General features: G+C 43.6%; 1 protein-coding gene across 2 annotated transcripts in view; it reads left to right on the forward strand.

Moving 5' to 3' along the window:
* Positions 1-7,873, forward strand: part of LOC143488536 (insulin receptor substrate 1-B) — a 32,354-nt gene extending 24,481 nt beyond the window's left edge. For both annotated transcript variants that reach the window (XM_076987305.1, XM_076987306.1), the window contains one exon: positions 7,327-7,873. In XM_076987305.1, coding sequence (XP_076843420.1) covers positions 7,327-7,334 — 8 coding nt within the window. In that variant the 3' untranslated portion in view covers positions 7,335-7,873. The remainder of the gene's footprint in view (positions 1-7,326) is intronic.
* Positions 7,874-11,201: the final 3,328 nt, after the last annotated feature.

Consider the following 11,201-nt stretch of genomic DNA (forward strand, 5'->3'; position numbering starts at 1 on the left):
ACACACACATGCACACTCAGGCTCTGACCCACAGGTACCCATTTTCTTTTGCGCAGACTACACATGTTTATATGTAATACTGGGAGACTTACTGCCTTCACATCCTGTCAGTCTACAGGAAACATCCTCATTTGACTTTATTATATTAACTTATCTGTGTTCATACTGGAAATGTAACATGCTTACCTCTTACCTCTTTTGAACACAAAATCAAATTACTAATCTTGCAGATTAAAACTGTCTGCAACCTGTTTTACATCATTTTTGAGGTTGGTTCTGGCTGTGTCTTCAGTCAGCTGAGCTGTTTAGTGCCTTTGTGACCTTATCAGAAGTGCAGTTTTTCTTTTATGGATCTAAAAATACCATCTTGTAATATCGAGTTTAGTGAAACAGTAGACAGCATTTCCAGCTGATGTGAGAGGGTTAGTATACGGTCACAGCCCAACTTCTCAGTACCTTCTGAACTCATCGAAGAGAGATGCAGAGATGTTCAGCGTAGCGGATACAGGGTGTCAAATCCTGCAGTGTCATTTCCTGGGTAAAGAGCTCAACACATTCAGATAGCAAAGCTGGTTCTATTCAACCGAGGAGGTGTTTCTCACACAGGCAGGTGTGTGCGCATGTGAGTACATGCATATATATGTGCGTGTACATGTGCGTATGGGCGTTTGCATGTTTGTATATGCATGAGTGATAGAGGGAGAGAAAGAAAGACAGAGAGGGATAGAAGAAAGGACGGGGGGGGGGGGGTGGACGAGTGTACAGAAGCTGCTGAAAACGGTGTCTGGAGTCTAATAAAATGGCAGGTCTGATGTTCTCCACAGACCGCCACATATACAATAAACCCTCTGAACCTCGTCAGTCTGTTTTTGTTCCACATTATGTTGTTTTCATCTAGTTGTGCTCTCATGGTTGGCCGTACATTGAGTCTGTGTCCCTGTATGTGTGCATGTATGTATGTTGGACATGAGTAGATAGATAGAAAGACAGAGAGAGAGTATGGACATTAACATGTAATCTATCTGTGGAATAGGAGTGCTTGGTGTGTTTGTGTTTGTGTGTGTGTGTGTGTGTGTGTGTGTGTGTGTGTGTGTGTGTGTGTGTGTGTGTGTGTGTGTGTGTGTGTGTGTGTGCATATACATGTGTACACTGTGTGTACATTGTGCATGTTCTGTGAATCCCTGTATATGTTCTATGAATCCCTCAGGGCGGTACTGGTTAAATCTTGTCAGCGGCGGATAAAAGAACACCCTGAACCAGAGGCTGAGTTGCGTAACACACACTTACATTCAATCAACCAGAACAGCCTTTACCAACCATTAGCTTCCGTTCATAGAAGCCTCCTTATTCCACTCAATCACTTTAGAACTGTATGTCTGTGTTCTTTACCTTTCCTAATAAAGGACCAATAAGAAGCCATTACTCCGGAAAATTAAATAGATTTGTTTTTATCATGTGGCTGGCTATGAGTTCGGATGCACCTGATCTCATGCAGAAGCAGAAAGGCCAGAGGGGGCCATGGCGTCCTGCAAGCCCCCGGAGACCTTTAGCCGACAGGGCCTTAAGGGTTGCAGGTTTGGTGGAGGAGCCTGAGGCTGCTCTGGTTCAGCCCACGTCTCAGGGTTCCGGCCGCTGTCCTCCGTCTGGGTTTGGTCCTCTGATGGAGGGTCAACGCTCCACCCCCGACTCCAAAAACACGTACCCGCCTCGGGAGAAAAGGCCAAACCCACTCACAGAAAACTAAAACAACACGGACCCCTTCGCAAGCTCCACTTACCTGCTCGTGAGCTGAATCAGGTGTGCTGGGCAGCGGTTCTGCTGTGCTGGGCTGTGGCCTGTCTGGGCTGAGTGTCTACACCCGGGCTACAGGCGCGCTCCACTGCGTTTTTTCCTTGAAACTTCTCCAGTCTTCCGTTCTCATCCATGACCTGCTTTGCCCTGTACGGGAGAGGTGTGTCTGTTTAGTGTTGTGTGTTTTAGTGTCGTGCGTCCATATACACATATGTGCTTTTGGTCCACGACATGGTGTCCTGTTGTTTCTGAGAACGTCACGGTGTCTGTGTTGCTTTGGTGCTAGGTTAAAAACAGCAGGGATACTCTGACATGCTTTATGAGATGTCTTGACCAGATCTTCTACAATTACCTCTCTCTCTCTCGTACTCTCTCGCTCACAGGCACAATCCCTCTCTCACTATTTAAACCGCTCTCACGTGTTGAGCTTTACATGGCTTTAATGTCCTTGGGAGATACACACCACACCTTATCTCAGAAAACACAACAGGAAAAAGACCCTAAATTGCAATTCCTGTGGGAGGAGAGAGAGAAGAGTGGGCAAAAAAACAACGGTGAGAGCATTAGAACAGACCTCTCTCCTGCCTCTTCATCTTACTCCTCATTCACACTGGCAAAAGAAAGACTCTGTTCTGCTGTGCATGAATAAATATTTGCAGCCCTGCGTGGTTGAACTGTGTGGTTGAACTGTGTGTGTGTGTGTGTGTGTGTGTGTGTGTGTGTGTGTGTGTGTGTGTGAGTGTGAGTGTGTGTGTGTGTGTGTGTGTGTGTGTGTGTGTGTGTGTGTGTGTGTGTGTGTGTGTGTGTGAGAGAGAGAGAGAGAGACCAAATGCACTTCTGGCTGGTGTTGTCACAGAAGTGCTTTGCTGTCAGTCGGGGGACTAAAGTTATAGACTGCAACTGCCCCACTTGTGGAGGAGGGGAGAGACACTCACTAGACTCTATAGAGGTTTAATGTGTGTGTGTGTGTGTGTGTGTGTGTGTGTGTGTGTGTGTGTGTGTGTGTGTGTGTGTGTGTGTGTGTGTGTGTGTGTGTGTGTGTGTGTGTGTGTGTGTGTGTGTGTGTGTGTGCATGTGCGTGTGTATGTACACTGTCCCAAACAAAAAGATCCCCACAATGTACCCCTTGTCATGAGGATGCCAAACAGCAGTTACACTCTGGGGTCAGGCCTTGCAAAATCCCATCAGTGCCTTAAGCAACAACCACCCCATCACAGATCTGCTGACTGCAGCAATGCAGGAGAGTGACGCTGAATGACACATGGCTGTCCCTGAGGCATGGAGCTTGACCTGCTCCTGTCGTCACCACCAAGCTCCTGAAGCCCCGCCCACTTCCACTGCTGCTTCCAGACACGCCCAGTCAGCCCAGAAATAGTCAAAATTAAAGAATTTTTAAAGCTGTAATCAAGTATAAATAAAGAATTTTATAATCAGTTGTTGCATTTGATAAAATTTAAATGATCTTGAGCTGAGGGTGGCTTTCAGTTTACAGAGATGTTAAAGAATTTTCATTTAAATGGCAAAGATGGCAAATCATGTTCATTTGAATACTGATCATTCTCGTTGGGAAGCATGTGTACTTCTGGGTTTTGTGCAGTGAATATTTTTGTTTTGATAGTAGGGAACTTGTGTTTCTGTAATATGATTGGCAGAATGTGCTCAAGTGACAGAACTGCTTAAGTGATAAAAGACAGTTGAATCAGCTGTGGGTCTGTGCTTAGGTGTGTGTGTGTGTGTGTGTGTGTGTGTGTGTGTGTGTGTGTGTGTGTGTGTGTGTGTGTGTGTGTGTGTGTGTGTGTGTGTGTGTATGTGTTTCCATGTATGTGTGTCAGTATGGGTGTTTTCAATTCAATTGTTCAACGCTTCATAAACATCTTCTGATATATACTTTACTATTTGTGTCTGTGTGTGTCTGTGTGTGTGTGTGTGTGTGTGTGTGTGTGTGTGTGTGTGTGTGTGTGTGTGTAAGAGCATATGCGTGTACATGTTTGTGGGTAGGGCTAGTGTGTACAAAGTGCTTAAACTATTTTTCTGCACCATTGACTTAATCCCAGGACATGTCAAATTAGCCAGCAACCAGACGCACATATACACATAGACACACAAATGCACACACATACAAATACATACAGTAATTATCTCTTCATTTTATACCATGAAATACAAGTACTATATATGTGTATATATAGACCCACACATTAAACTTCTACCATGCTGTCAATCAGACCACATTTACTCACACGGCTAAAGGTAACTTGTCTTTTTATTAAAATCTTCATATTTTCACCACTCTCTCTCTCTCTCTCTCTCTCTCTCTCTCTCTCGTTATTTTTCTGCTCCTTCTCTTTGGAAGTCCCCATACCTCTAGGGTGTGGCTATACTGTATACACACTGACAACCTTGAGGGTGAAAGGGAGTGTCACTGACAGAATTAGCAGAGTAAGGGTATACCTCTCACTCTCTCTCTCTCTCTCTCTCTCTCACACACACACACACACACACACACAAACACACACACACACACACACACACACACACACACACACACACACACACACACACACACACACACACACACACACACACACACACACACACAGCATTACAGCATGATAAAGCCAAGGTAATTAATTGAGACTCTGAACTTAACAGACCAATTAAACATGCAGACACTTACACACACTTAGGGCGTACTCACACTAGGCACGGTTTGCTGGATCCGTGCTGGGGCCCGGTTATCCCCCCTCCCCACTCCCCCTCTGGCCTGCACTCACACTGGCTTCATCAAGCCGGCCCGAGCACGCTTACGTCATCACAACGTGACTTTATTTGGAAAAAAAGCGCGCTCGCACAACACTATGGAGTTCACGATTCTCTTTTTATTGTATTTTTGGAGTCGTTTTGGGAGTGCAGAAACACGGTGCAAGCACAGATTTATCGATAATTTAACACAACGATTGTCTGCTAATCGCTTTGCCGCTATGACTGTTTAACGTGAGCGTCACATCACTGACGTCATGTTTGAGTTCCAGCGAAATGAACCAATCACACGAGGCACCAAGCGGGCCCGGGCACGGATAGCGCTCACACTAGAAGCGAACCGTGCCCGAGTCCAAGCGAATCGTGCCCTGGCCCACCTCTTCAAGCGGGCCCGAGCACGGTTAACTGATCCGGGCACGGTTGGAGCGCTCACACTAGCCACAGAGCCTAGTGTGAGTACGCCCTTACACTCACATAACCATATACACAACCAGACAAAAGAGAGAAATTCACATTTATGTGGTGAACATGAGAGACAAAGACTAATTGAAATGGCTCCACTGTTTAAACTGATGAGTATAGAGAAACACATGAGGTAAGAGGATACATTAAAAGACAGAGAGATTGTTATCCTACATTTCATTATTGCTTAAGAGAAGACGTCCATCCAAGTGCCACAGCAGAAGCAGCAAGACTGTATGTGTTTGTGTGTGTGTGTGTGTGTGTGTGTGTGTGTGTGTGTGTGTGTGTGTGTGTGTGTGTGTGTGTGTGTGTGTGTGTGCGTGGCAGAAGGTGAAAAATTACATTTGTGAAAATTACATATGAAAAACATGTTTATAGTGCATACTATATTTGAGCCTCAGACAATTTCTTTGTGTCATGTGTGGGTCACATATATGTACAGGCATCGTGTGTGTGTGTGTGTGTGTGTGTGTGTGTGTGTGAGTGTGTGTGTGTGTGTGTGTGTGTGTGTGTGTGTGTGTGTGTGTGTGTGTGTGTGTGTGACAGAGAGGGCTGATGTCTCTTCTGTCTCCTCTTGTGATTATTTGTGAGGGGCTTGGTAAGTTGCTGTGTTCTGGGTAGCACAGTTTGTTCTGGGGGACTAAATATAGCATCACACAAGAGGTGGTGGGGAGCCATGTTTACAAATGGAGCAGAGGGCCAGGAGATTCAGGCAGACGAGGAGAGAACATTGGTCAATTATCTCTTCATCATCAACATTTTATTCACCTTACTTGAGGCCTGATTGATTTGTTTTTCTTGCTTCAAAGATGATAGGCTTTCTAAAATGTCCCCTTAGTACGGTCAAATTATTTTGTTTGTTCATCAGTCAATAATTTCTGTCCTATTGTAACATCAGTGTAAACAGTTTGTGTGTGGCCAGAAAACTACTAACAGATTCTGCAACCAAATTATTGCAAAACCAGTCCATGCCCAACTGCTGAGGGCTGGTGAGCCAGGTCACCCATCATGATGTTGGATCATGCTCTGTTTGTGGGCCTGGAAGCCTAAGTTCAGTAAGCCTAAGCTCAGAGGAGCTTATATAGACAAACCAGCTATCTAGGGGGTGAGGGTAGGGACCCATGGCTTCATGGAGAAAGGATGACTGCAAGCAGAGCGTGGTTTGGGCAGGTTCCTCAGAATACGCTGTGAATGTGTTCACATCACATGGTAATATGAACAAAAATAAAATAACGACCAATTTGAGGGAGAGTCAGCTTTAAACTTCATTGCAGTGTTTGAGGTGATCACTGTGCCATTCTGTGATATGAACGCAGTTGTGATTCTGTGATATGAACGTAATAGCTAATCCCAATGACTAGAAATCAGATAAAGTTTTTAATGCATCGTTTTTTTCTGACAGAGAGGTTAAAAATTGACAAACAGCCTTTTGCTTTAGGAGGGATTACAGAGCCAGAATGTCAGAAGAACATTTCCCTACCTCGCAGAATATTCCCAGTCCCAGATTAGCCGACATCTCTCCCTGCTGCACGGCTCGGTTTCGTGCGTTCTGAAGTCGCTCTCACCGACAGCAGCTTGCTAATTAGGGTGAAAATGGTGGGATGGAGGGGTGGAGAGGTAGAGTCAGCCCTGCTGTTTGTTTTATAAGTGATGTCTAATGATCGTTAATTCAGGGTGGCTGCTGACGCAGGCACATAAACACCCAGCATGCCCTCTGATTCGCCCCACCCTCAAGTTCACCCGCTCCTTCAAAAACACACAGGCACATACACGACAGAACCCACACCCGCGCTTACAAGGTTACTGCACGCCATCTTGGCTATTTGCCTTTATCTTTATTGACACTTAAACCCTCTTTAACTTAAGAAAGCCATGAGAAAATGTCATAGGGCAGTTACACACAGTCCCACAGACATAAAAAAAATATTTCATTGGACGCTTCGTATTGATTTCCATATACAGCAGTGCTCAGATTACAGCTGACTGATCGTGTTACGTGAGGGCAGTGTGGCTCCTGAGGTTGACACAAAATCTTTACTTTTCCTGATGGCGGATGCTCTACAGGCCAGATGCTCATCTAGGAGTCCACAAAGCACTATTGCTCTTAGTAGATTCTTCACTAGTGGTGTTATAGATAGAGGCAGGCTGATCGGATTTTAGAGTTTAACTGCATGTATTACGTGCTATACAAACCTGTTTAATTGACCTTCTAAAAAAAGAAAGTCACAATTGAGTGGTCTAATATTTGTTTAGAATGTTCTCTTTATCTGAAACCATAAATCTCTAAAATATCTTTGTCCCATCTTTTTTCAGAATGTTGAGCTCTTGGCCTACTTTGGAATTCTGGGAAATGAAGTCCAGGAGCTCTCCTGCACACTGCCAGTGCAACTGCGAGAACAGAAACTGGGAGAAGGCAACGTGGCGTGTACATGCACAACATCCATAACGCCACTCAAGCACTTTCTAAAGAGACTGATAAAACAAAAAATCATCTCTGCTTTTAGTTTGACTTATAGCAGCAACGAATAGGAGCAAGTGCCAAAAGACTTTTGCGACAAAAGACAAAAGCGCAAGAATTCTCCCTAGACAAGCACTGTAGCCAATCAGAGGACAGTATGAAGAACGCCTGCCAGCCTGGAGCCAATGAGGTCCAAGATTCAGACGCTTGAACAGTTTGGAGTCAGATGTTCACAAACAAACAAACAAAAAAATAATGGCTGAAGATCACAGTTCTCAGATATATTATACATTGTTTGCAAAAAGTGCCTGTTGGTTTTGATTGTAGCCATATGTAAAAAAAAAAAAAACCTTGATTTTGACTGAAGAGCTGGCTTAAGTTTTCAAAGAAAGGCTTTTATTATGTGTTGGAACTGATGTAAATAGAACGGAAGTGAAAGATCTGAATGGTGATCATAATGATGAAGACGTAATAATGATCTTAAAATAGCCTGTGATGTGATGTTTAGTTACTTAGCAAAGCCGCTTAACTGTAAGCCTCAGTACCCCAGCCTGCTCCACTACTGACTGGCCTTCTGCTTGTTCTGTACTTATTCCTGTTTCCAGTTCTTTCGCCTCTCAAACCATGCCTTTGCTTTCTTCCTCTCTTTCATCATTTTCTTTTCCTCAATTTCATATTTCTCTGTCTTTTCTAGTGATTTATGTGCTCCAGCTATGCAGTAGCACTTCAGTGCCTGTCTCAACCCCGCCTCGTCCTCTGCTCATGCTAGCGTAAAAGGTAGCGTACAACAGAACGGGCTATTTTTACTTGTACTCCTAAGGTGGGAGGTTTCTCTGTGATGGTACCTGCTGTTACTTACCTCATATGGCACGCAAACATGCTAGCTGTCCCAGTACACAGTGGACCGTACCAGTTATGTTTCAGATAGAAATATGAAGGACGCTGCAAATATATAGAGTGCCGTGGATGTTGCCTTCTGAAACCGGTTTAGTTTTTCTGATAAAGATCTAAGTAAGGATTGGTGTAGGGGTAACTGACCCCACCTTTGCATAAAAGGGCAAATGTAACTCCATGTTGTTTCAATACACTCAAAGGCAAAGTGTGACAAAATTAGGCCCCAAGTGCAAAACATTCTCTTGATTCTCTGTTTGCGGTAACTTTTTACTCCTCTGCCATTATTATCGACATTGCTTTTTAAAAAAATGGCTAGAGTGTGTGTTCTTGCATACACGTGTGGGCGTGTGTGTGCGTGTATAGGACTGCAAGTACCTCTCCCTCTACTCTGCACTGCCCGAGCACTGGCCTATCCCATGTTTGCCTGGAAACAGTGCATAACAAATAACCTTTATTGCATCCAGATTGGGCTCCATGCGTCAGACCCACTGCTTTGTACTCCAGAGGTAGAGCAGGCAACCCCAGTGGCCATGGGAGGCTTCAGAGCCATTACGCAGGCACGTACCCCAGCCGCAGCGCACATGCCCTCCAGAACATACCTCATGCCTTATATCGCTACAGTGCACGTCCAGGGCCGTCACACCAAAAAACACTCGAGGCTGACAGTGGATTCTTCTTGACGGCTCAAGAGTTTCAGGAGGACGTGAAATTCAGAAAGGTACAACTAAAAACCCGCACGGCACAAGCCGCATCGGCCAAAGTGGCGTGCTGTCAGGAGTCATGCGGTATGCCATTGTCCAATACGTCGTCCAGCCATTGAGATATTTATGAGGGACGTTTTGCAGAACCAAACTGTGAATGTAATTTTACCACTTGAGTCTTGAGAGAATCCGGATATGAGGCAGCGAACACCATCTCCCTCAAGAGTGTGTTAATAAGGGGATACAGAATATAACAGATAATGCTTTTGATAATGATGATGTAAAAATATGTATTTTTTGAGGGGGCGGGATCATTCCCACAGTTTTTGCTGCTGTTCTTACTATGATATTTTATGTTAGGGGAGTAGAACTTACCAACAGGTTTCTTCTTATGCGCTAAACTTTTTTTTCTGTAATTCATGTCATGTTGCTTCAAAAAGAAATGGCAGTGTGATGATAATGTTTTTCATGTTCTGTTCAAGAAATAAAAAAAAAATTTATTGGAAACTTTTAGAGCGGTGATTTACAGTCGGTCACAGACAGCCATTTTGAAATCAGAGCCATACAAGGAGCTGAAGGCTAGCACTGTGGCCCAGAACCAGGCAGGGTCAGACAGGCAAACACACCAAAAGATCTTAAGGGACTAATTAATGAACATATAAAACATTTCACCATTATCATAATCAGTTCATGAAAATAAAGTTAGGGCAAGTTGAATCTGATTAGTCTCTAAAGACAAATGTGCTTTGTTTAAAAAGAGACATAAACATTGATTTCCAGCATGCATTGTAAAATGATCTATCTGAAGCACAAATCAGTATTGATTTCATGTTATACAACATCTGTTTACATTGCAGTGACACTTTTAGCAGTAGACTTTAGTCAAGTAAAAGGTTCAGCATTAAGTTTTATCGATTGATTGAAGTAACAGTACAAATGGATTTTCAAGCAAAATGACACAAAATATGATCCCAAGAAATACAACCAAGTCTGATGTACAAGAGCCTAACAGACTAATTGATGACTAATTAAAACAGGCAAATTGATTATTACAGGTCTATGTGGTAGATGAGAATCCTTTAATCTATTATCACAGTTTCACTTAGTGTGAGAGATGTACTCTTCCCTCTTTCTCTCTCTCTTTCTCTCTCCCTCTCTCTGTATGGAAGTGATGACATGTCCTTATACAGCCACCAAAACACGCAAAACATTCATTATGCTGTGTGTGTGTGTGTGGTGGCAGATGGTGTGCTAACCACAGAGATAAATCTGTATTTTGTCTATGGGTGCAACAGTGTCTCAGGTGAGCAGCATACTGAATGACGTGACTCACACCTGGTCAGGCCTATTATTTCTCTCTGAGAGAGAAAGTGCATTCCAGGCAGAATCTGGAAAAAAATTGCAAATATTAGATAAAAGCAGTTTTATACAGCCACAAAACGGCACCCTGTAACATTGTACCAAGTGTGTAGCAGCTGTAAGAATCGAACATGTTATAGGCCTACACCCAGTGTTCTTAATCCAAATACCTGCAGGGACTGAAACGTGGATCTGACGGTATTCTGTCTCTGACCTGTTTTTACATACAGGTGTCTCTGGCTCCTGTTCCACTTTCTTGTCTCTAAGGTGCCATATGGAGCCCGGGGCTTCTGGGTAGACGTGTGTAGATGCTATTTGATGTTAGACACTATAGTCTACATCACACAAGCTCCAGGTAGGAACTATTCTTGCAAGCTGATGTAGGAACTGTTCCTTATGCAGAGTGTAATTTAACCTCGAAGAGGAGAACAAAACCAATCAAGATGAAAGGAACTGAGGGGAACCTTATTTAAGATGTCTGAATGTTAGCCTAATGTTTACAGAGCTTTTTTTTTTTTTTACCAAGTCTTTCTGTTTTTTGTTTTTCATTACACAGATTGTCCCTGTGCAGAAGGGCAGCACAGTTAGACAACAGATATACAAGGTCTTAGATGGTTCTTGTGTGTGTGTGTGTGTGTGTGTGTGTGTGTGTGTGTGTGTGTGTGTGTGTGTGTGTGTGTGTTGATATAGGAAATTCTTTTTTTAAAAGAGCATACTTTAAGGTTTTAAAAGAGCATACTTTAATAGCTCATTTTTTCACTCATTAGTCTTCTTCA

This window comes from Brachyhypopomus gauderio, unplaced genomic scaffold (assembly GCF_052324685.1).
Source record: "Brachyhypopomus gauderio isolate BG-103 unplaced genomic scaffold, BGAUD_0.2 sc52, whole genome shotgun sequence".
Classification (NCBI taxonomy): domain Eukaryota; kingdom Metazoa; phylum Chordata; class Actinopteri; order Gymnotiformes; family Hypopomidae; genus Brachyhypopomus; species Brachyhypopomus gauderio.